At 40.9% G+C, this 26,586-nt stretch overlaps 1 protein-coding gene across 1 annotated transcript in view; it reads left to right on the plus strand.

The window, feature by feature from the left end:
* The first annotated feature begins 8,471 nt into the window (after positions 1-8,471).
* Positions 8,472-26,586, plus strand: part of letmd1 (LETM1 domain containing 1) — a 44,816-nt gene continuing 26,701 nt past the window's right edge. The window contains exon 1 of the mRNA XM_080854316.1: positions 8,472-8,582. Within this exon, the coding sequence (XP_080710442.1) occupies positions 8,473-8,582 (110 nt within the window). The 5' untranslated portion in view covers position 8,472. The remainder of the gene's footprint in view (positions 8,583-26,586) is intronic.

The raw sequence follows: 26,586 nt of genomic DNA on the forward strand, positions 1-26,586 counted from the left end.
TGCTATCTTGACCACATCAATCTCATCTCTGCCCATCAATTTGTCTGTCTGCATGAGCAACTTTTTTCTTTTTAGGAAAAGTGTCCATGAGATCAACCCATTCACTCACTGTGTACTTGTCTGTGCCATCGCCACGGAACATGGGCGGATCTTTGACTTCTGACTTCAGCACCACATTAAGCTGAAACATGTCTACTGTAGTGCTCTGGGGCTGGCGGCTGCCGCCATGATAAGTGTCAGGAGTGAATGCTTGTGTGCCTACATAATCTATGTCAGACAATAAACGGGTTGTGACAGTGTCACCAATGTGTTTGCCTAACTCAGTGATCAAAACACTTAAGTGCTTCATTGTGTTCTCTGTCTCAAAAGATGGACTTATAGGGGTGGACATTAGAGGAGCTGGGTAAATATTGGAGAATAATTCATTACTTCTACAAGCACCCATGTGCGAAGTATCTGAATCAAGCACATCTATGTGGCCAGGTGGCACCGCTGACTGCCCCGGATAACGTGTCTGAGCTCTCCCACGACTTATCCCAGGAGTAAAAAACGCCCTCCCTGCACCCACAAAATCAGTGGCTCTCCCTACACCCATTAAACCCCTCGCCCTCCCAACACCTAGGTAGTGGAAATCAGTATTATCCAGTCCCCCCAGGATTTGGCGGGCCTTTTTTGTGATAGTTGCGGTCTAAAATTACTGATTTCGAAGGTTTTTTTCCAAAAAGTTGCTGTGAAAATTGCGATGTTTTTAGGTGTTTTTTTTGCGATGACATTGTGGGAGCAAGTGAAAGTTGCGATAAAAAGTTGCTTACTTCCCCCTTTGTAACTATAATTGAGTTATTTGTTGAATAATAAATAATGAATAAACAAACATTCTCTAAAGAACCAAACCGTTGAGAAATGGTCCTCTAAATAACCTTACCAATATGCCAAACAAAAGATTACCAGTACTACAAAAATGTAGCATAATAGGCTGTTCCCTCTGCTTATTTAGGTCAGAAAATGTATATTGCTTGTATTGTTGTTATTGAAACGAACACAGGACTTTTACTTTGACATCATTCAAAAGTTTGTCTCGTGGGAATGGCAACAGCTGTTAGACAGTTATCTATAAACATAGCTAGTTATGCTAAACACGTAGGGGGAACAATACATAGGATTTACTTATCCACACGAAGTGCACCTGTTGGAATTACAAAAGGACCACAAGTAAGACTGAATAAAATGTGATGAATATCTCAGCCTACACATAAAACTGTGTTTAATTTCCATGCCAGGGTACTGTTCGGCAACGCTCGCTAAGCAGTTTAGCAAGCTAAATTCCAGGCTAAAAAAAGACAACACCGCTTTAGCGAGTTCGGCGTACCAACTTTTGCTCAATAACCATGGTAATTAATCGCTTAGCACTAACCTGCTCCAGGGCAGGCTAAGCAAAGTTTAGTCAGCCTATACACAGTTTCTTATATTGGTGTCACAGCCGCGGCAGTGTTGAATTTGACATGATTATGGTCTTGAATTCTTCATAACGCGTTCATGGTCATATCCTGCCTTAGCGGAGACAAAAATGATTCTTTTTCTTTGAGTTTAGACTATTAAAAATCATGGTTTTGGTGTTCGACCTCTCCTGCCTTTTGAAGCAGGACGTGCACGCGCGATTTAGCTGACGAGATAACTTAACTAGACAATTTTTTATTTTAGCGCACGTCGCCAGACCGGCTTGGCCTGTTCTCATTTAGTGAGCTAGTTAATCTCCAGTCGCGAGCTAAATTAATTATCTTAACTTCAGTTGTACGCCGAACAGGGCCCTGGTGTAGCCATTCTCATTGTTTACAACGGATTAGAACTCTGCTTGTGTCTGCAGGGCAGGAGAAAGTTGTGGGAGACGACAATGATTTGTCAAATTTGCGGGAAAAATTGTGGTGATGTGTTAAAATTGCTACGTCTCGCTGAATTCGCGGGTAATCGTTGAATTCGCGGGTAATCGTTGAATTCGCGTGAATTGGCGCGATCGCGAAATCCAGGAGGGTCTGATTATCCATCTCTCAATACAAGTAAAGAGAAAACAAAAATGCATAAAAATACTGTGGCCAATTTTATTTATTAAACTCCACTTGGACTATCAAGTTTAAATTGACAGTTCAATGCACATTAAACTTCAACGCAAATCAATGCAATGTCCCACGGAGATCAGCAAGCGCTGACGTGATGAAGTTTCCGGGTCACGGCACCAATGTAACCCCTATGAATTCGTCTGCGTTGTGTAGTTTAGTTGAAAGAAGCCAGGAGACGTGGGTCCAGTTCCTTAATGTATTAACCTGGGCAAATGACAATGATATCACGGGACTTCTTAGCAGAGCAGCATGGAATACCTTACAGTATGCGTGACTAATCCTCCGAAACTCTTGATAGCCTACTGTCAATTCAAGCTGAATCACAAAGTACAATGTCAACAAAACAAAATACAATAGAAATATTCAAAGACAATACAAAACATGTACCTGGGCAAATGACAATTATATCACAGGACTTCTTAGCAGACCAGCATGGAATACCTTACAGCATGCTAAATTAATGTAAGAGGGGATGAAACATTAGCTATCCACACGTGTGATTTTGAACTTCGATTAAAATATACATTTTGATGTGCATAATAACTTAAACAAACACACTATTTACATAGGGACAAAATGTGGAACTCCTTTCCTTAATCAGTATTGATTTAGGACGTTCAGTCATTACATTCTAAAATAATAGTGTAGGAGCTCTTTTCATACCCGACTCACCGTGACTAATCCTCCAAAACTCTGAGGAGAGCCACTCGGTAAAACATGCATATCCCCTAGTGGTCACATTTCCCCAACAGCATGACATATGCACATGCTCATGATAGGAAAAGCACAAAAATGATGCAAGTGGAAGAAACCAAATCTTCACTGTTACACAACCACAACACTGGTTCCATATTAAACATACTCCACATAAACAAAAAGTTATTCCATCTCTGGTTTCAGAGCTGATCGTTATTGCTGTTCTTTACATTGCCATCTCTACTCTCATTTGACTATGAATAATTTAATTACAGATATCTGCAATATCTACTGTTGTATTATTAGACATTTTGCCACCTTGTATATTCTGCCACCTTCTGTTGGATTTATGTATTACCACAGTTCTACCCAGAATGCTGCTCTACTGTTACCTGCTCTCTCTCTTAATAAAATAGCTGTCTTTTCCAGCATCAAACTTGAACATGGGGACCCCGAAATTTGGACATTGTGGCGCTCTGCGGCAAGTACGAGGGTATAACTTGATGGAACGCTGTGTGCAATGCTTCTCGGAGGGATATGTATGGACTGTTTATCGCATTTTCGAGGCAAATATACAGTTAGATATCTCTGAACGAGTCGAGCATGGCACTACACTACAAGCCTCAGACTCTAGTCGACTGGAACTCCAGAGATGCTTATAGTCAATATCGTTTGTGGCGCAAGGAAGTTGAGCGAATTATTAATGGCCCCCTCCACGAGGAATTTGATGAAGTTAAGCTTAATCATGTGTTTATATGGGCTGGTGCGCAGGTTGAACGGCTCGTTGAAGCCAAACAAGCCGAAGACCCTACATGTAGTGTTACCACGGTAGATGAGCTGCTATCTTGCCTGGATGGAATACTCACACACTCGACACACTTTCGCGAGGCAAGAGAGGACTTCTACAATGCAAAGCAGACGACTGGTGAGAACACTACTGCATTTTACTTCGCATTCTTGAGCTGCACAAACAGGCTGACTTTCCTGTTGGCTCTGATTTCCTCATTGTGGATAAATTAATTCATGGCTGCACTAATGTCGAATGCAAACGAAAGCTAATGACTCAAGAAAAAACAGTCACAGTAAAAACGTGCTTGGACATGTTACGGCGATACGAGTCTGTTGATGCAACAATGCAGCGTTTTACCGAAACGCATGCAACGTATTCCCACGATCCATCTCGCCGATCCCAGCAGCGGGGAGGCAAGCCAAAAACAAAGCAGCCAACCGATCCCCGTGCTGTCCACCGTGAGTTCAAGCCTGCAACAGGTGACTCAAACAGGGAATGCAGATGGTGTGGCGGACAAATCCATGCTCGTGATAAATGTCCAGCTCGAGATGTGAGATGCAATTTTTGCAAAAAAACAGGTCACTTTGAAAAAGTGTGTAGGCTTAAAACATTAGTCAAAACCACTAACACAGTTCAAATAGCAGACGCTGACCTGAGTGCAGATGAGGATGCATGTGATCACGCCTATGACATAAGCACTGTTCAACCCACAAATGTTCATGCACGTGAGGTAATGGCTGATGTCACTTTTCACACCACAGGCGGTCATTGCCTACAAGGAAAGGTAGATACTGGAGCAATGACAACATGCATGCCGATTTCACTCTTGCCTAAATTGAACATCACAAAACAATCCCTACTCTGCGCCAACATTCGACTGCGTAGTGTTACTGGAGCAAGCATACCAGTCAATGGCAAAATCAAAACAAGAGTCACATGCAATGGCATCACCCGCACTGTTGAAATGATCATTACAGACGTGGGTACTGAGCTTATACTCGGGCTCGAGTTTTGCAAGCAATTTAAACTTGTCCAAATATCTGATGTATGCATTCAGCGAAACATTAATGTTGAGGCTGTACATGTTACAGAAGAGTCTGATGTAGACTATGAGTCTCTCCAAAAGAAATGGCGACGTCACTTGCCCCTGGGAAAAGAGACAGGTGATCCCATGGAGGATTTGAAACGCATATTTCCTGATATGTTTGATGGTTCAGTTGGTCTGTTCGATGGCGAGGCAGAATTAAAGTTGACACCAGGTGCCACACCCGTACAACTCCCCCCTCGTGCAGTTCCAGTGAGCGTACTCCCCAGGCTCAAGGATGAATTAGATCGCATGGAGGCAGAAGGAATCATACGCCCATGCCCAGAAACAACCAGCTGGGTTCACAACCTGGTGATCGTTGTCAAAAAGAATGGAGATATCCGGGTGTGCCTTGACCCCAAGAATTTAAACAAATGCTTAGTGCGCAACATTCATTACACTGCCTCATGGGAAGATGCCAAAAACACTTTAAAAAAATAAATAAAAATAAAATATGAGCCAATCAGTTCAGACCTACCATCACCTGCTGAGCTATTCCTCAACAGACGCATAAACACTCGGCTCGGTCAGCCACTTAACTCCACTCACCTCACTGAGGAACAGAAACTCAACCTCACAGACAAAAGAGCAGCCCACCTGAAACCTCGGCACGCTCCTCAGGTACGCTACGCGCCACAGCAGCCTATCTGGTACACCGAGGACTGCTCATCAGAGTGGAAAGCAGGTTACATAGACATTGCTGTCATGCATCCAGACTCCTACTGGATCATATCACAAACAGGCAGTCGACTCAGGCGCAACCAACGTGACCTCAAGGCTCGATATCCATTCAACCCATCATCAGCGGCACCCCATCGCACGGAGCTCAGCTTCCCTGACAGTGGCGATGATGCCCCACCTGGCACCACTGACGGCGAGGCAACCAATCCGGTTGCCACCGAGTCCACTCCACATGCACCAACGCCTGTGGACCGTCCAGTCAATATCCAGGTCCCCTTGAAACCAGTGCCTCCAGAAACACCATCACCAGCACTGAGGCGATCTGGTCGGGTGACCAAATCCACCAAAGACCTCAACTTTGTGTACTCTACGTACAAAGGCAGGTGCTGAGGGCCTAGCCTACAGTATAACATGTCCTGGGACCTCTGTCTTACATGTGTATGTTTGTCACGTTAAAAAAATTAAAAAAAATATGAGTTGACAATCTGTGTTGATAATTGTTTTGCATTTGCATTCACCCTACTTGTGGACACTTAGTTATTCTGATCAGCTGAAGCCAATGTGGAACACTTCCTTTGTTATGAATATTTAGTTATTCACATTTAGCTCAATTCAAGGTGGAACATTCCAATTTTTGTTGTATGCTTAGACTCAGCATTGTTGACGTATTGGCAGTGCCACTTAAAAAGGGGCATATTGTATTATTAGACATTTTGCCACCTTGTATATTCTGCCACCTTCTGTTGGATTTATGTATTACCACAGTTTTACCCAGAATGCTGCTCTACTGTTACCTGCTCTCTCTCTTAATAAAATAGCTGTCTTTTCCAGCATCAAACTTGAACATCTACAGTCGAGCTATTAAATGTTAAAATGGCCACTTAGGCCTGTACTTTTAAAGGATTTTTCGAATAGATATCTTAAATTAAATCAGTTTTAGATATCTTGAAACACAGTGGCGGTCCGTGCATTTCACGACTGGGCCTTCAGCGATGTCCTACACGATGTTAAACTGAGTGAATCCACCTCCTAATACTATCATTCTGACGCCATGGCTCTCGAACCATTATATTTATACAGAAAGGCAGTATAAGTGAGCATTGCATCACCTTAACATAGTCGAGTACAACAGACTTTATAAATATTTCCGGAGCATTTAAAATCAATACACCCGTATTAACAATACATTGAGAGTAGTAAACTCTCAGTTATATGATCGCTTGGATATTACTGTCACAACTTAAAAATAAAAGGCGATTTTCAGGGATTAGTCTACAAAGTTTTATTAAGTCTACCGAAAGTAGCCTATGAGAGCTTAAACAAGTTTGTCCACTAAACATCGCATTGTCCCACCTGCAAAGCAGTTTCATTAAACTTACCATCCTCACGATATCCAGTAAACTAGTTTATTTGAGTTGGTTAATGTAATTATATTTAGTCTTACCAATTGAAACAACTAGCATAATAAGCATTGAAACCGATGTACGGCGTTTTCCGTTTTCGCATTAGCCAGCTAAACTGAGCACTGAAGCGCTGCACCGGTCTGCCTCAGTATCCAATCAAAGGACGTTTACGTGTCACGTTCAACGCGAGGAAAGAAATATTCCGGGCCTTCTAGAAGGCCCAGTGTCGCCAACTCGAAATCTGATTGGTTGTCACAACTGTCTGTTTCAGTTCATTCAACTTAAATGAACTGAAACAGTCAGTTGTGAAAACCAATCAGATGTACACGGGCCTTCAATGTGAATTCTGAAGGCCTCAGGGAAGAATTCTGTTTAGCTACACCGTTCTCGGGGAAGGTTTCTCGGAGCGTGGAAACACATGATAGCTGAAATATGATTGGATGAAAGCTCTAACATAAATTAACAACGCTGGAAGCTATTAAATGAAGATAATGGACTATGAGGAATAATTGAATACATATTTATGAAAAGAAAATATTAAAATTAAATGTATTTATTACATTTATTTTCTGATGATGTTTAGGCCAGCAGAGAAGGCCTTGAAGGCCCTGACGGACCACCACTGTTGAAACACAATTTCTCTGTCTTTAATAAGCATTTGGACCAATGAGAATACATTTTGGATTAATGCTATTCTGTAAAGAAATTACAGATACATTGTGGTTCGATTCAATTTAATATTTATATTTAACTGTCAATCAATGCAGTTCGCAACGACAACATTGCCAAACCGTAACTGTGTTATGGGGTAGGCCACTGAAATCCCAATCAATTTGTCATAATGGAGAGATGTGAAAACATTTCCAGATGGCTTGCATGTAAGGGCATGAACATTGTGACAGCACGTGAAAGGCACGTTATCTGACGAAACTTCACAGAAACACACTGAAGAAAATATGCTAGGTGCTGCTAATGTAATATCTATGCTATTGCAGTTCAAATGTTTGTAGCCAACCGAGTAAGGGCTCAGATACACATACGCGTTTTTGTAAAAACGGGACGCGAGCAAATGCATTGATTCCTATGGTACGGCGCGTTTAAAGCGTGCGCCCCTTCTCCACCACGCGTTGCGTCTTTGAAGCGTTTTTTAGGTGCGCTTAAAAGTTGAACTATTCTCAACTTTCCAGCGCAAGGCAGGGAAGCGCACCGCTCATCAATGTCACACTCGGCCCAGGCAGCCAATCAGATCGAGCAACAGGCGGGCTTAACTACTTTATCACTTATTTCCTGTTTTGATGCTGGTAGATGTGGTATGATTAAGCGATATAGCACGAGTGGGAGTGGGATTATCCCTTACCTACCCCACTCCCACGAGTATTGCTTTTATAAAACAATTCTACAGTCAACAAATTAACATTTTAATACGACAAATAGTTCCATTTTCAACGTCAGAATTTTGAATGAACGGTTTTCATCAATGCGCTTTCATCGCGGAGTGATTATTATTAGCTGTGAAAAGTCTACACTTTGCCAAGGCGTTACTGAAGCGTTTCTGCCTGAAAAAAGACGCGTATGTGTATCTGAGCCCTTAGGGCTCAGATACACATACGCGTTTTTGTAAAAACGCGACGCTAGGAAATACATTGATTCCTATGGTACGGCGCGCTTTCACGCAAAGCCCCCTTGGACGTTGACATACACTTTAAAATGGCGCTATTCTCAGCGAGACTGTCCTGCAACATGTCACTTTTGCTCTCTAGAGCTCAAGTCAGTGACATGACAATGGGTTTAGGAACTTCGAAACAACTTCAAACAAGGTAGTGTATCCTATAGATTTACTCCTTTAGGCTTAGGTGAAATGTTGGTGAAATGTTGTTGGGTAGTGGCGTTGTTGTGAACATTTCGGAAACATTGCTGTGGTTTTCGTGAGCATGTCATAGATAGACTATATGTGTTACTGAGTTGTTGATCAGTTTTTTGTTATAAAGAGGTGGCGAAAGCATGTTGTTGCTGTGACAGTGAATTCCCACCCCGTCCCTAGCTAGATTATATGTTCAGATTGTATGTTCCCAGAACGTTCTGAAACCGTCGCTTTGTAACTTTCACGATGTGGAGTTCTTTAAATGGTGTAGCCTGGATGACTTTCAGGAAACATTCAGAACGTCCTGAGAACGTGTAGGGGGCCATTAGGAGTAGCCTACTACTATAGGAGGTTCCCTCTAAGTCTTGGTTTCCTTTCGCATAACGTTTGCAGAACGTTTAATGGACAGGAACCAGTTTAGAGGGCCAACCTACTTTTGGTTGGCCATTTCTCTGTAGCTCACCAGCTGGAATACCAATTGTAGCTGCCAAATGTGAGGACCTGCCTGATGTGAGTCCGCATGCGCAAACTTGCGACACTGTTGTAGTACAACGAACCAGGTAATGCTGGTGGTGTAGGCTACAGCATGAAGTGGAATGACAAGCGCATTTGTTTACGTTTGAAATCCACCAAGGTTTATGATGTTAAGCTTCATGTTTATTGAATTATTAGTTAAGCAGTGCATTCATTAGCCTACTAGTAACAGTAATACAACATAGCCCCATATGTTGACACTGAGCCTTATGCTGTAAACCGTTGACAAAATTATAAAACACTACGTTAAATAAACCTACATTATGCGTTAAGAGAAGCCAGATACGCTGATATTAAACCATGTATGAGCATGCACGTCTTGGATAGTTTGCTCCTGAGCCTTCTGCCGTAAACCGTTTGTGTTTGCGCATGCGGACTCACATCAGGCAGCGGCGGACTCACATCAGGCAGGGTCCTCACATTTGGCAGCGACACCGATGAGCAAAAGTCTAGCAGACCGCCAGCTTTGCGGCCAGAGAGCCAACATTGGTCCATTGTACTTTTGCTATCAGGGTCCTAGAACATTTTAAGAACCTTTAGTAACATTACAGGAACCTTTAAGGGTATAAGGCTAACTAACAGAATATTTTATAGCCGTAGTTGTCCTTCAAATACAGTCAGCATTCATTAAAACGTCCTTATCTACCTATGGGACGAAATGCTGTTTTCTGATTGGCTAATGGGGTGTACAATAAGTTCGTATAGATGCACACCTTGGACGTAGTCCCAGTAGAAAAGTTCAATCGCCGTTCCATATCAATGCTCTTGAATGGTTACCATTGACAACCAACGTACCGTGTTTTTTAATGAAAAACAGCCTGTTCCAGGCACTACTTTCTCTAACGGCAGCACTAGGCTTCAAATCAAGAATTCATCAGGTTATTATGCATATTAAGTTTCCTAAAGATAAAGAACATTCTAAATAATAATAATAATAAAAACATTTTTGGATGTTGTAAACGGGAGATCAGCGGGATAACTTCGCGGAGCTGCACGTCGTGGAGTTCTTTGCCCCGCAGCGTCCATTAACTTTGTAGAACTGCACAGCTCGTCGGCTGTTATCTATGGAGGACTGAAATTGCCAAAATTCAATAAATAAATACATCATCATTTATTTAAATGTGTCATTCATTAATTAAAATTGGAATTAAATACATAAATGTTGTATTAAATGTGTCATTCATTTATTTATTTAATACAATTCATTTTATGTTAAAAAAACATATTTAATTATTTCACTATTTAATTAATTATGTCATGGTCCTGTGTTGCGGCGCATCAATCATTTATTTTATCTGTCAAACTCACCCATCAAAGTCAGTGGGCGGGGCTAACGCTGATCTAGTCTGATCCATTGCTTTAGTCTGAAGTGCCTGGAGAGACATATTCACCTGATACTTAGCGACTGTAGCTACAAGACTTACCTTTAAGCAAACCTGATTTTGAATACAGCGGTAGCTAAAAACTCACTTGATAAATACATCAATTGGTAGATTAAGAAAATGTTACTATCGTGTTTTTACGTGAGTGAATGTAACACTTGGCCAACTATTACCTCTGATTATTACAGCACGTTTGCTTTCAATACTTCCTCCAATATCATTTTATTCAAATACATTTTCTTTGATAATTAAACTATCTCTGTTATACAGTAGGCTACTGTGCAAAAGTTGTAGGCAGGTGGGGAAAAAATGCTGTAACCTAAGAATACTTTCAAAATGGAAGTGTTAACAGTTCATTTCCATCAATTAGCATACAGTGAATGGACAGAAGATCAATCTAAATCAAATCAATATTTGGAGTGACCACCCTTTGCCTTCAAAACAGCATAAATTATTCTAGGTACACTTGCAGTTTTTAAAAGGAACTGTCGATGCAGGCTTCCTCAAATCTTTTTGTTTCATCATGTAATTCCAGGCAGTCTATGATTTACCGCATTTTTTCACACCTGTCTAAAACTTTTGCACAGTACTGTATGTCACCACCTCGGTTTCAATGCAACTTGGCTGTAATTACATTTAACAAATACACATAGAAACATTGCAGAACAATGACAGTGTACAGGGTTGTTTTTATCTTTTATTTCAATGTAAGGCATTGGGGTGATTGCAGGAAGATAGGTGCCAGTCTTCAGGTGGAGGGTCTCTGTATGCTGAGGTCAGTCAATATGAAACAGCAATAATCCCCAATAATGCGGTGCTTAGTTTGCCAGGTGTGGGTCCATGGATCACATTTACTAGTGTACTACTTAACTTGCACTTACAGTAGTTACATTTCTGCTAGGGCTGTAACGATATTGGATCGAACCGAGAAATCGCGACACTCTGGGCCACGAACCTGCATCGCGATGCGAGGAGGCAGAACCGCAACATGCCCTCAGCGGTCACGTGATACAAAAAGTTTGGTTCGCTAGTAAGCCTACACGTGGGCTGTGCGCAATGGCTACCTCAGATGACATTTTAATCGGCCATTTGAATTGTTGGCGCGTGGTTGCCGGATTGTTTGTCGCTGGAGGACTGCTCTGCACGGAGAATAGAAGTGTGTGCGTTAATTGCTCCGTAGCTGTCTCTCCCTCTCCCTCTCCGGAGTTTTGGTTGCCGGTGGTCTAACGCTAGCCTGGCCATTACCAGCCTGTGACTCCATTTCATTCCGTCTTTCAGTCTGGACCAACCCAATGCATTTTGGTTTCCGAGATGGGCGGGTGCTTATCTTGAGGTTTAAAATCATTGGAGTTCCCTTAACCAATCAGCAACGTTTAGTAAGCATTCGGTAGATTAAACTCTTCCCAAAGCCAGTTGGGAGAAGAGCTACGACGTCCTTTCCAATCATAAAACTTACAAGAAAATACTCTTGTTCTCCTTTTAATTTTCTGATGTTCTCGAGAGTTGAGACAACTTTTCCGATAGCTTTTCGTGTCTTTTCCTCCAAGGCGAGTTTTGCGTCACAGCTCTGAACTGTTTGCTGATTGGTCCTGCAAAATTTTGAGTTCTGGAGACGATTGTCAATGGGGTTGGGCCAGACTGAGTATGAGCTTGAAATCAATTCAGGCGGAAATACGTAGGCTGGTGTCACCAGGCTAGTCTAACGCTCCCTCAGAAGAAAGACGTACACTGCGTCGTGTTTTGACCACTGTTTTCCCGTACTTAAATTGTTTTGAGTTAATAGGCTGTGAGAGAGCCACCAGTACTTTATGTTACTTTCTTTGGATCTTTCTGTTTTTTGTTCGTATGAATGTGTGTGTGTGCTTTCGTTACTTAACGGCCATCTTGTGATGTACAGGGTTACTGTGTAACCCTAACGTTCAGTTTGTAGTAGTGATGTTACAAATGAACCCGAGGCTTCGGAGCTTGTGTCGCGAAAATGAAGCACTACCTCACCGGAGCGCGTATCGAGGCTTGTATCGTTTTGCCGAGATGACGTCACCGACGACGTCTGAAGCCTCATTTGAATCAAGTGCTTCACCAAGTGGTTCGTTCGTTCACTTTTTTCGGGACGCTTCGACTATACGACGGCCCAAAACTCATCTTGTATTCGTGGTAGTTATTGTCAGTGGTTGGAGAATAAGCGATAGTTGGAGATTTAGATTGTTTGGTGTTGTTGGTAGTATAGAATATTTGAGATAGAGTTATAGAGCCAGTTAGAAAGAGAAAGAACTTGATCCAGTTGCACAAAGCACTTTCTCCCCCTTTTCAGTGCCCTGCACTGACCAGTTGTCCAGAAGCACTAATTGGTTTTACAAAAGTACTGACCAGTATTCCAAAAGCACTTTCACTCTGTTCCAACGGCATAGAGAGTAAAGATAATTTACAGGCTTTTTTTTTTTATGTAAAGCACCGTTTAAAATTCGCTTTGGTCAGGACTCGAAACTAAACAGTCCCACGTTCCAGCCGACGTCGCTTACCGTTGTGCCACCATGTAATCCTTAATTTACAGATCAAACTATTATTAGAACAAAGAATACAAAAATAAAGCCTTTATTGTGCTTGTATTCGCCTACTATGAAATTTGAATTAATGGAGAAGCGTTTTCTTCCACCATACGTTTGTGTGCATGTTATTTTAGCAGGCCTTGCGCACCACAACAAATTTAACAAAATTCACTGTCCCGAGAAAATCTTTCTTACACCGTATTTTTATTGACCTGCAGGTGTCACTAGAGAGCGAACGACGCTTCGAGTAGTGAACCTTTTTTCAACACGTCTGGCTGGAAAGCTTCGAGGGTTCATGAAGCTTCATTTCGCCATCACTAGTTTGTAGTGTTCCCAAGTGTGCGCATTGTGTGAAAGTGCATACCATAATACGTGGTGTAGTAGTGTGGCGGCTATTCACTAATGTGTGTAGTGTTCTGAAACATTGTAACACGTTTGATTGCTCTGGTTCGTGTGCGTGAGTTGGGTTATTCCAGATCTTATAGCTCTTTTTGGTGGGTGTGTTACTGTTGCCAGTAGCCTGTATATCTCGGGTAATCGTGGGTAACTATGATGGCAGTGTATGAGGGTGTGCGTGTGTGAGAACTGTTTTTGTCATGTCATTAAATACCAGTGACCAGATATTTATTAAACTACAGAAATAAAACGTTTTATTTTGCTAAACTCTTGCCTCCTCGATATTCATTCATTTGATTAGCCTGGGCCCTGTTCATAAAATACGTGGCAGTTAGGGTCTGTCACATTTGGCCATACACTGCCATCATAGTTTAAGTTATTTAAGTTATTTGGTTGTTTATGTGTTGTTTCCCTCATATTTTTAGGCTATGTTCAAGCCTACTTTTTCAGAAGTTTGTTGAATGTTTTTCAACAGCATTGCTTTGAGTAATAAAAACCTCAATATTTGGTTATAAATTGTTTCTTCATTTTTTATAGCTCATACTTATCCTATGTGAAAAAAAAAAAATAATAATAATAATAATATCGTGGGGTGTCTCGAACCCTGGGTCAAGAATCGTGATACGAATCGTGAGGTAGGTGTATCGTTACAGCCCTAATTTCTGCACTTCTTTTCTATTCCTTATGTAAAATGTATGTAAGAAATGAAGGAAGTTTCTTTGTTTCTGATGCAGCAATCTTTATTCCAGTAATGTGCAGTGACGAAGCAGCCTTACTCCGGATTCAGCGGTGTAGCACTGAATAACAAACATTCACAATTCTAGGCATATATACTGTTTTAAGACCACTCCTAGGCCTCTAATGTAAATGAGCTAGGCTTGTAATGCAAACAGGTCTGGCAACCTTTTGTTGTGGTATATGATAATCTGGTTTCTCTGTCTGAGATGGTTCTCAATGGCCTCCCCCATTCCCATACTGATTTATTGCAGTCACTCACACCTCAGTTTGCTTCCTGACCCCAGGTGTCTGAGGAAATCCAGTGTGGGGACTTTTCCTTTCTGACCATGATAAGATAACCATTTTGGGTATTCCGCTGGTGGTCACAACAGCTGCTTGATCATGAATCTTACATGTATTTAAGTAAGAGATGCCATGAAGTTCATGGTGCAGAGCTGTGTTACAACGGCAGTGCCTTACAGCACATCTTTTTTTTCAAATAAGGCATGACATCTGAACCCCTGCTCTGGTAGTGCTAGGCAGTTCATCCCACCAACGTGGAACTACAAATGGACGTTGGATGATGGATGTTGCTATGGTTCCCAGTTTTGCCTCTCTGTAGGTAAACCTGAAGGGAAAAAGAAACACACATTAATTCATTTAGCAGACATTTACAAAATGCCAATCTGCACCATACCAAAAACGCAATGTCACTGAAACTGATGAAGTATATGGTTGACACTAGGGTTGTCACGATACCAAAATTATGACTTCGATACTATACCTGCCAAAATATCACCAAACCCGATACTTACGATACGATACCACGATACAATACCACAAATACGATACGATAGGCTACTGGTATATTTATCTATGATAATAATAAAAAAACACCTGTAAGGTTCCCTTTTTTACCAGCTTGTTCCTGCCCAGCTTTTTGAACACTTAACAAATGGCATTTGAATCAGTATTAGCCCACAGCAAGATATTATTGAAAACTACATGGTGACATCATTGCATTGATTATACAGGGCTATGTAGACCTATTGTCAGTATCTGACTAAATGACTACATAGTTATTTCCATAAGTATGAATTACATAATTTGACAGATGTCAAATTCATTCCAGACCTGCCAACATTGGAAAATGTGTTTGAGTACCACCCCGGTGCGGCGCGGTGCGGTGCGGCAAAATTTTGTGGCCTTCATTTTATTAGTTATAATGCTGTTGTTGCATTATTGAACCAATCGACGACATTCTGAGCTAATAAATAATGCAGTTCTGAACCACTTTAGAAGGCCTTATGAAATAAAATAAAAAGACTGTGATAACAGTTATAAGTGATAACTGTGATAACTGTGACAACAAATTTGTAGCCTGGGATGTTATTTCACTCTAGGCTCCTTAGGAACTTCTCACACAATGGTCATGTTGTATTTTTTCCCTACCTCATACCTATCAAGTGTCATGATTCATCATTCTTTTTTCTCCCCACGTCTGATGTTTGAATGCAAGCCCAATTACATGTGATACCAGGACTAGACAACTGCTAAGACCAAATGATGGCGCTGTGTTTGCTTCTTTATTATTTAATTAAATTCTAGTCAGTGGAAGAGTTTTTTAGGCTATTACAGACATCCCAACCTGCAAAAAGTCATTTCAGGGAGGTATTCCCCCCCCTAGGCCTACGTATTACTGTTGTGGTCCCTAAAAGTTATAAAAGCATAATATCATTCTACTTACCGAAACAGGCCAATCAGGATGCTCCTGAGGCACACACGCACACTGCCTCACACACGCACAGTCTCCAGGTCCCTCTCCCTCTGTCGTGCGCGCGCTACACAGATGCTAACACGCGGTTTGGAGCACGTCGCTCGCTCTAGATTCCGGGAGATTTTAAGTCATTTGAGGGCATCAGGGAGTGGTTATCAATATGCGGGAGACTCCCGGAACTTCCGGGAGACTTTGGATGTCTGCTATTATCATTAGCCTATTATTTGTATTATTACTAGAAACACATAGCCTTTTACACTGTGACATGACAACAGCTGTGCGTAAGCATGTGTGGATACTGTGTACGTAGAAGGCTGCCGCGGACCTCTAGCATGAACTTGACAGATAGGCCTATGATTTTCTGATAATATGCATCTCACTGTGTTCGTTACCTGTTGCTCCTTGGTGACTGATGTCAATAATGCAAGCATGGTGGGGATGTCTAAAAGAACGGAGGCATGGCCATCTCTCCCGGTAACTATCAATGATTTTTTGCGATCTTTTTATTTTATCGGGTGGTTCTGCCATGGTAACATACTACAAGAGTTTGTCTAAAATAAGTAGTTTGAAAAAATCCCAAAAGCGTAAAGTCAAGCCATTTATAACACAGCCAAGACACTTAGATGTATTTGCCATTTTAAATCGATGGCGAACACGAAAACCACATGGTTAACATCGTTGGGCTAAAATTAAATACATTTTTAACGCCTTATCTCTACATTACTCGTTAGTTTACCTTTAAGTGATTTTTTTAATGTCCTCACTTGAAGAATTGGCCAGATGTGGTCGGGAAGGGAGAGTTAGGTAAGTATTCATGAAAGAAAAATCGCTAACTGACACCTAAACAGCGGTTGATTCCTCTGACCGCAGAGTAACCTAGTATTCTCTGATTTCGATGGTCATACAGGGGATAGTAACGGCAGGGGGTCTGTGATTGGTCAAACTCCTCTTCTGCTTCTTGCTCTGCTGCAGCTGTACGCATTGGTGACTCGAGACAGACTGTGAAGTTTGAACCCATTGAAAACCGGCAATGCATTATTGAGCGTTATGCGTTCTTAAAAAAAAAGATATATATTTTTTTGGTTATGCGTACTTTTAGACCATCAACTCGTACCAGCGTACTTTGATGTCAAAATGCGTGCCAGGTACGCAAAATGCGTACATGTTGGCAGGTCTGTCATTCACATTCATGTTTTGTCTTAATTCATGGAATAATTATTTTTCCTTCACTATAAATAAAAGAATTAGCTCAAGATCCACCCTCAGGCTCCAACAGCATGTAGCCTATTGCATCAAGTGTGTATTATTTGGTACACTTTTGTGTGCATTCTGCCCTCATGATCATATAGGCCCACATAAGTGAAATTGTAGGTTATTTAGCATGTATAGCGATTTTAATGTTGACAATGAACTTGGTGATGTTTGACTGTGTTAGGGAAGTTGTTTGCAACCAGGCCAACATGGCTATCACAATAACATGGATGTTTTGCTAGCGGCTACTTGCTAGCGGCTGTTTATGACAAACTAGCAAGTCAACAACATTCCTAACACAGACAAACATCAAGCAACTGCAACACAAGACAAGGCACTAAGGCAGATGTCCTCTTTTACCCGGACATGTCCTCTTTTCGAGACCTAAATGCGTCCGGGTAAAAGAGGAGAAAACAAATACATTCCCGTCCCCGTCAACCGTAGCAAATGGCATTACGTTTTAGGCGCAACCGTCGCTAATAACAGTAGGCTAGCCCCTACACTTTGCCTATGTAACAACAGGTCTAAGTTAACTGCAAAACATAAAATAGCAGAAGATAGCACTTACCTTTACAGGAGGTCGTACGTTTTAAGTTGAGGTTGAACTTGCAGTAGAAATCGAAACCTCGCACGATTTGGATTTTTAGCATCTAAGAAAAAGTTTAGTTTGGCACCCAGTGTTGAGGAATGAGGCCTGCGCCAATCCAAATTTCTGGAATCGATAAGCCTTGACTTGATGTGCAGGGTAACCAATCAGGTATTAGGAATCCGCCCACTGACTTTGATGGGTGAGTTTGACAGACAAAATAAATTATTGATGCGCTGCAACACAGGACCATGACATAATTAATTAAATAGTGAAATAATTAAATGTGTTTTTTAACATAAAATGAATTGTATTAAATACATTAATGACACATTTAATACAACATTTATGTATTTTAAGTCCAATTTTAATTAATTAATGACTATAATAATTATTGATGATGTATTTATTACTTCTTAAATAGGTTAACAAGGATTTTTCACGTTCTGCTGCCCTGTGTTTTACTGAAACCTGGCTTGGTGAGTCCACCCCTGACAGCATTCTACACCTGCCGGGCTTCCAACTCCACGGTGCAGACCGTGTGAAACAATTAACGGGGAAAATTAGGGGAGGCGGAATCTGCTTCTACATTAACGAAGGTTGGTGTACAGATGTCACAGTATTAAGGATAATATGCACTCCACACCTAGAGACTATTTCCATCAACTGCAGACCGTTCTATTCTCCGCGTGAGTTTTCTTCCTTCATTCTGGTCTGTGTCTACATTCCACCTCAGGCCTGCGTTAGCGAGGCGCTACAGCACCTGGCTGACCAGATAATCACCATGGAGAGAAAATATCCAGACTCCCTTCTCATTATCCTTGGGGATTTTAATAAAGCAAACCTCAGCAACAAACTGTCAAAATATAGGCAGCAGATTAAGTGCCCGACCAGAGACAAAAACTCACTGGACCACTGCTATACAGTTTTAAAGAACACATATCACTCTGTTCCCCGTGCAGCTTTGGGACTCTCTGATCACTGCCTGGTCCATCTGCTCCCAACCTACAGGCAGAAATTAAAATCTGCAAAGCCTGTAGTCAAGACAGTGAAAAAATTGACCAACGAGTCAAAACTGGAGCTACAGGCCTGCTTTGACTGCACTGACTGGAGTGTTTTTGAGGCTACATCTAAAGACCTGGACAAACTTACTGACACTGTGACATCTTACATCAGTTTTTGTGAGGACATGTGTGTACCCACCAAAACTTTCCGCACCTTCAGCAATAATAAACCGTGGTTTACAGCAAAGCTCAGACAGCTTCGGAAGGCCAAAGAGGAGGCCTGCAGGAGTGGGGACAGGATCCTATACAACCAGGCCAGGAACACACTGACAAAGGAGATCAGGGCAGCAAAGAGGAGCTACTCTGAAAAGCTTAAAATCAGGTTCTCATCCAACGATCCTGCGTCAGTGTGGAGAGGCCTGCAGGACATCACCAACTACAGGAAACCGTCCCCCCACACTGCAGTGAACCCTCAACTAGCTGACGATCTGAATGAGTTTTACTGCAGGTTTGATCACCCTACATCCACTCCCCGCTCTAACTCAGACTTTATCCAACTAACTGCACCCCCTGCCATCACCTCCCCCCTCCCTCCTAACTCCACCCCGGCACTGACGGTCAGTGAAGAAGATGTGTGTCAGCTCTTTCAGAAACAGAAGATCAGGAAGGCTCCAGGCCCAGACGGTGTGTCACCCTCCTGTCTGAAAGTCTGCGCTGACCAGCTGGCCCCCATCTTCACACGGATCTTCAACAGATCTCTCGAGCTGAGTGAAGTCCCCTCCTGCTTCAAACGCTCCACCATCATTCCGGTTCCCAAGAAACCCTCCATCACTGGCCTGAATGACTACAGGCCGGTCGCTCTGACGTCTGTGGTCATGAAGTCCTTTGAGAGACTGGTGTTGTCCCACCTGAAGGTCATCACAGGCCCCCTGCTGGACCCTCTCCAGTTCGCCTACCGGGCTAATAGGTCAGTTGAAGATGCAGTAAACATGGGACTGCACTACATCCTACAACACCTCGACTCCCCAGGGACGTATGCTAGGATGCTGTTTGTGGACTTCAGCTCGGCGTTCAACACCATCATGCCGGAAGCCCTCCTCACCAAACTCACCCAGCTCACTGTGCCCGCCTCCACCTGTCAGTGGATAACGAACTTCCTGACAGACAGGAAGCAGCAGGTAAGGCTGGGAGAAATAACATCCAGCACCAGGACAGTCAGCACTGGTGCTCCCCAGGGATGTGTGCTCTCCCCGCTGCTCTTTTCCCTGTACACAAATGACTGCACCTCAGGAGACCCGTCTGTTCAGCTCCTGAAATTTGCAGACGACACTACAATCATCGGCCTCATCCGAGATGGAGATGAGTCTGCATACCGGAGGGAAGTTGAACAGCTCGCCCTGTGGTGCAGTCGCTACAACCTGGAGTTGAACTCGCTCAAAACTGTTGAAATGATAGTGGACTTCAGGAGGAACCCCCCATCACTGCCCCCCCTCACCATACTGAACTGCACTGTGTCTGCCGTGGAATCCTTCAGGTTTCTGGGTTCCACAATCTCCCAGAACCTGAAGTGGGAGCCAAACATTAGATCAGTCACCAAAAAGGCCCAGCAGCGGATGTTCTTCCTGCGCCAGCTCAGGAAGTACAACCTGCCTCAGGAGCTGCTGATCCAGTTTTACACTGCAGTCATTGAGTCTGTTCTCTGCTCATCTATCACTGTCTGGTTTGGATCGGCCACTAAACTGGACAGGAACAGACTACAACGGACAGTCAGATCAGCAGAAATCATCATTGGTGCCGACCTGCCCACCATCCAGGACCTGTACACCACCAGAGCCAGGAAACGGGCAGGGAAAATTATTGCAGACCCCTCACACCCTGGACATAATCTGTTTCAGCTCCTCCCCTCTGGCAGGCGCTACAGATCCCTGCACACCAAAACCACCAGACACAGGAACAGTTTTTTTCCCCTTGTCGTCACCTTAATGAACACTTGAAAATGTATTATATTTATTATTATATTTATATTACATTATATTTATTTATTTGATCCTATACTGTTGTGATATATTGCACATTTTCAGTTAAAGTACATTGAGAGCAACTAAACACCACAACAAATTCCTTGTATATGAAAATGTACTTGGCCAATAAACATGATTCTGATTTATTTATTGAATTTTGGCACTTTCAGTCCTCCATAGTTATCCCTTACATGCTTAATGAATGCCATTTCAATAAATATTTCCGTTCACTTGTTTATGTGTAGCCCATAAGCCAATGGCAAGCATTCATAGGCTTGATTTATGCTAAATTCAAATTGTAAATGAAAGTACTGCCAGAATGGCTCTTGTATAGGCTAATTGGAATTGTAAAACATTATTTTATTGAGAGATAGAGGGAATGATAGATTACTGTAATGTTTATTAATTCCAAGAAATAAACTGGTTGCTCTTAAGTGTTTTCTTTTAATGATTAACTCATTTTCATGCCATTACATTGTGAACTTCTTCATCTATCTTGCCCTCCTGTTACTCTCCATACATCTGTAATGCTGCCACCTACTGGGATACCCATTGAACTACTTTTCATTACATCCCCCTTTCCTAGATAGGTGAACCTACTGTACATTACACTTTATTACAGGCTCAAGGCCCACATGGAAGATGCACAATACATATAATCAATACATTACATATAAATACATAAATACATACAATCATTAATACATATAAATATACAAGGAAAGAAGGGCTTAAAAAGGCACTCATGCCAGTACACCTTTGTAACTTAGCCTAAACTCTAGACAGTACTTTCATTTGTGTAACATTCAGATGTTCAGAAGTACCTGTTTTTTTTAGGTGAAAATTCATTCAAGTTATCTCAGGACTCCGGAGTTGTATCAGTATATTTATTATAAACAATTGCTATCGGGCCCACTCACAGCACAAGGATGAAAGTGAAGCAATCTCACTTACATCGCACAGGGTTTATATTCTTAAATTTGATTTAGTTAATCTAACTCTGATGCCATGAATGTTTCTAACCGCAGCAAGAATAGCCACACTCGACTAAATCCCAACTGCACTTTTCTGAAATGCAAGGATGTCAGTTTTAAATATGGTTGAACAAACACAGATGGACCCTTCTTATCACCTCTGAGCTCACCCAAACATAGACAAGAGGTTCCCTCACTTACGCATGTAGGCCTTACACAAATGCGGACTAAGTGACATCAGCACCTAATAATCTAAGTTACACACACACAGAAACACAGAAAAGCCATGTTCCTGCTGAAATAAGCTCATTTTTCATACAAGGTAATTATTAATTCAAGGCACTTGATTTATTAAGTCAGAGTTTCATATTTCCCTATAAGTTTTTTTAATTTTTTATTTTTTAATTTTTTTTTAAATGCACTCATATTTCAGAGCAGCATCTGCTAACAGACATTTCCAGTTATTAGTATTCATGCCTCATACAGGTAATAGAATCACTGCAACAATAACTCTGCATTCAGATTTGGTGATGATAAGAAGATTATAAAGAACACTTACCCTCTCTTTCTTTTACTCTTGTTTTTGGTTCCCTTGCATTGCATCTTTGATGATTTTTGGGGGCAGCCTTGAAATTCTTCCCAGGGTTCCCAAACCGCATCATCATTTCATGACACATCTTTAACAGAAGAACATATCAGTAAATAGGCTAATACATTGAATACAACCACTTTTAGGTATGTCAGGTCAGTCTCAAATGTAATGTACTCACTATCTGTGGAAGTCCCTAGAAATGGAAACCGCTCCATCTGTTAGCCTGTTCATTTCCTCTATGCGCTGAAAAAGAGTCCTCCTCCTCAGCTTTTTGTCCATCTCCCGATTTATGGGATTAATATGTTACTGGTTTCATCCTCACCCATTCTTTCCAGGTGTAAAACAACCTGAGATTATAGCACAACATTGCACAGCAAGTGTAAACAATCAGTAGTCACTTTTGGGGATTCCATATTATTCCTCATTTGGAGAAAGACAGAGGCGTTCATAAGTGGATTCTTCTCCTTCTTGAACTTATTGCGGAGGCATTTCAACAGGGTCTCCTAAACATTAAAATGCAATAAAGTAATAGTTCCTTTGTGACATTTAAGTTTCGACAAACACAGAAATACATCATAAACAAACACACTCCTTAGTAGCACTCCTAATACTGTACAAACATGTCTTGAGGAGCTGCCATCCCTTAAAAACGGACATTTTGTGATCAGGCTCCCGAAAACATCTGCATACATTTTGTGACTGGGATACCTATCATTGTCAGTCAATAAAACTGCATCCAAAAATCTGAATGTATAATTCTTTGGTTTTCTTACCACAACAATGTGTTATGTTTTTACTACATATTTAGACTATTTGACTTGTACTATTCAATGTCAAGTCTTTGGCATTTTTCCGCCATTTAGGACACACTTATCCAGCACTGAGTGGTGTTGCAGCCTGTAGTGTTTTATAATTGTAATTACAGTACAGTTCTAGACCATTTGAATCTCTCTCTCTCTCGATCGAGCTTACTGTGTAGAGAATGATGTATTTTATGGTTTTCTTACCACAAGTCAATGTCAAGTCTTTGATATGTTTTCACCATTTGGGACACACTTGTCCAGTTTGTGGAATAAACGTTTAGAATATAACAGTCTCATCGTTTTTAATGACAATACAAGTGGTTAGTGTTTAAAATGATCAAGAATTAGACATGAATTGACTAATTTACAAAAAGTATAAATATATAATTAAAATGTAATGTATTTGGGATATTCTTTAAATAATAATTGAATGGTGTTGGAATAAAGAGATTAAAATGAGTGTAATTTACTTTATTTAATCATATTAAATTAACTTTTTTGAATTGTGTTGGACTAAAGTGATTCATTCAATTTACTAAATCATTCAATTTACTTGGTATCAACATAAAGTACTTGTGTTGAGTGAACACAAATAATTTGTGTTGAGTGAACACAAATATTTTGTGTAGATTCAACACAATTGTGTTAGTTGCTACCAAAGCAAACCATTTGTGTGCAACCAATGTCCATTATTGAATTGAGTAAATCCAACACATTCTTTTTTTCAGTGTAATTGGTATTTTGAACTACAATTAGGCCTACCATATGTGTTGAGTGATGTTGTAAAACAACACTTGGATCAATAAGGACCGTAGATGGGATATGTCCTTTTTAAACGCTGGTTCTTTCCTCTTGAGAGCAGCTTGTAGCTCTGAAGGAAAGGTTGGCACACTGACTACTGCCCGCCATGGTTGGGCCATATATGACGTGCAGGGTCCCTGTCTTTAAAGATAAATAGTGTGTTATATACCATATTTTTAGTTTATTTTAATCAATATTAAATTTAAACTTTTTAAACTAGTGGTCAGACTGTTTGCTTTGTTTGGGGAGATATGCACTGAATTTGACCAATTAAAGCATTAAGGATTAGAACAACTCAATTGTGAACTCACTTTAGTCGAGTGTTATGTCAACTCTTGCTCAAGAAACATGACATCTGCTTTGGGGTTGCACAAGGGAGCTGCCTTGGTCCATTATTCTCACTATACATGCTGCCACTTGGGGACATCACTAGAGAACACAATGTATGTCTCCATAGTTATGCTGATTACACGCAACTGTACTCTGCTGAACCAAATGATGCTGCAGCTATAAACTCCATTACTTACTGTCTTTTGGCGATAACAAGTGGATGAACAATAAGTCCTTAAAGTTAAACGAGGACAAAACTGAGATCCTACTAGTCGGCCCTAAAACAAAAAGAGAAATGCTGTTTAATAATCTGGGGAAATTAAATCCCTGGATTAAATCTTAGGTTACAAGTTTTGGTGTTATTTAGATTCCGATTTAAGCTGAAAGTGACGGAAACATAATTTTTCCACCTAAAAAACATAGCTAAAGTCCTGCCATTTATAAATCAAACGGATGCTGAAAAACTGATTGATGCCTTTATTTCAAACCGGCTTGATTATTGTAATGCAATTCTTACTGGCCTCCCGAAATTAAAACAGAATCCAGAGGAGAGCACATTAGTCCAGTTTTAGCTGCTCTGCACTGGCTTCCAGTAACCTTTAGAATTGACTTTAAAGTCCTTCTCCTTACATACAAAGTCCTTAAGGACCAAGTTACACTGCAAACTCCCTAGTCAAATACTTGCCCTCAAGAACACTGCGATCATCGAATGCTGGTTTATTGGAGGTTCCCAGCAACAGCTGTAAGAAAATCGACGACGCAGCCTTTGTCAATTACCCCCCCAAAAGCTATGGAACATACTGCCTAAAGAAATCAGGGAAGCCAGTTTGCTTAACCTTTAAAAGAAAACTAAAAACGTACCTCTTCACATTTGCCTTTAACTAGCTCAACTTTGCACATTTTGAAATGTAATTATATATTTATTTATTTTGTGTTGGGTCTTACCTTGATCTACTTAATATTAAGGGGTTAAATTAAATATATCTCTGCAGAGTTTTATTTTCTATCTTATGCTATGCATTTGATGTATTACATTTTAATTGTAATGTTGTTCTCATCTTTATGCACTCTATCACAGTTTTTATGCTGATTTTAATAATAATAAATTATTATTATTATGTTGTATTTATGTGTTTTGCACTACATCCTAGTTCTTGTTTATTTGATTATTTTTAAGTATTTGCTGTAAAGCACTTTGAGCTGCATTATTTTGCACGAAATGTGCTATATAAATAAAGTTTTATTATTATTATATAACCACATAACATAGATTTCTAATTATTACATTTTTCATATCAACGAACTAACACAGTTCATAGAAACTAAATGTAGGTCACTTAATCATATTAACCAGTGTGAGACAACCAAAAAACTTACAGCTATTGCTTTCGAGGGTGAGGGAAATAGAGGCTTCCACCATGTTCTCTATCCCACGATACAAGCACTTGCATGGTATCAAAGTAAAAGTGCGTCAACAGAAACTATTACAGTAGGCCTACTGTGTGCGTGTATATAACAATAATATATTGTATCTATAAACATTTGCTGACTTTAATAAATCAGAGGGCACTATATTTTGTCATTGCATCAGCATTATTTTGTACCTCCTGCATACTTGGTTGATGTCCAAAACTTCATTGCCTTTGGCATTATGAAAGAACCCTTGTCTGTACAATGTCTGTACATTCCTATGTCCGTACTACCATCTCTTTACAGGGATGACGGAATCTCGTCCCAGCTTGAGCTGTCCACATGTAATATTGAGTCCGCATGTGCATAGCCAATGGGCATTTCTTGTCTCCAGCACATTTTGGAGAAACAGTGACCCCAATGGACAGTTGTGTCCCACACCAGAGGGAATTATTAATCTTGCTGTGTCATGGTGAGCATTCAAGGTCCAGAGTTCACATCACACCCATGTTAAACATTCAAACCAGTTCATTGGGGTGAAGTCTTATTCATGTTCCAAGCCAGTCGTAACACCTACAGTGATATTCTACACATCGCAAACAAAACACTTTTGATTCACCATACTTTATTGTCATCAATCAAAAACAAGTCTACAGTAAGTGCTATGTTGATTGTAATCACTATGATCCTATTGACTTTAGTCAAGTGCAGGACATTCTTGCTATTGGTCTCCTTAAGGTGCAGCTTTTCTCTCAGCCAAAGGTTGAGTTGTTCTTTTCTCTCAGCCAAAGGTTGAGTTGGTCTTTTCTCTCAGCCAAAGGTTGAGTTGTTCTTTT

This window comes from Sprattus sprattus (assembly GCF_963457725.1).
Source record: "Sprattus sprattus genome assembly, chromosome: 16".
Lineage (NCBI taxonomy): Eukaryota > Metazoa > Chordata > Actinopteri > Clupeiformes > Clupeidae > Sprattus > Sprattus sprattus.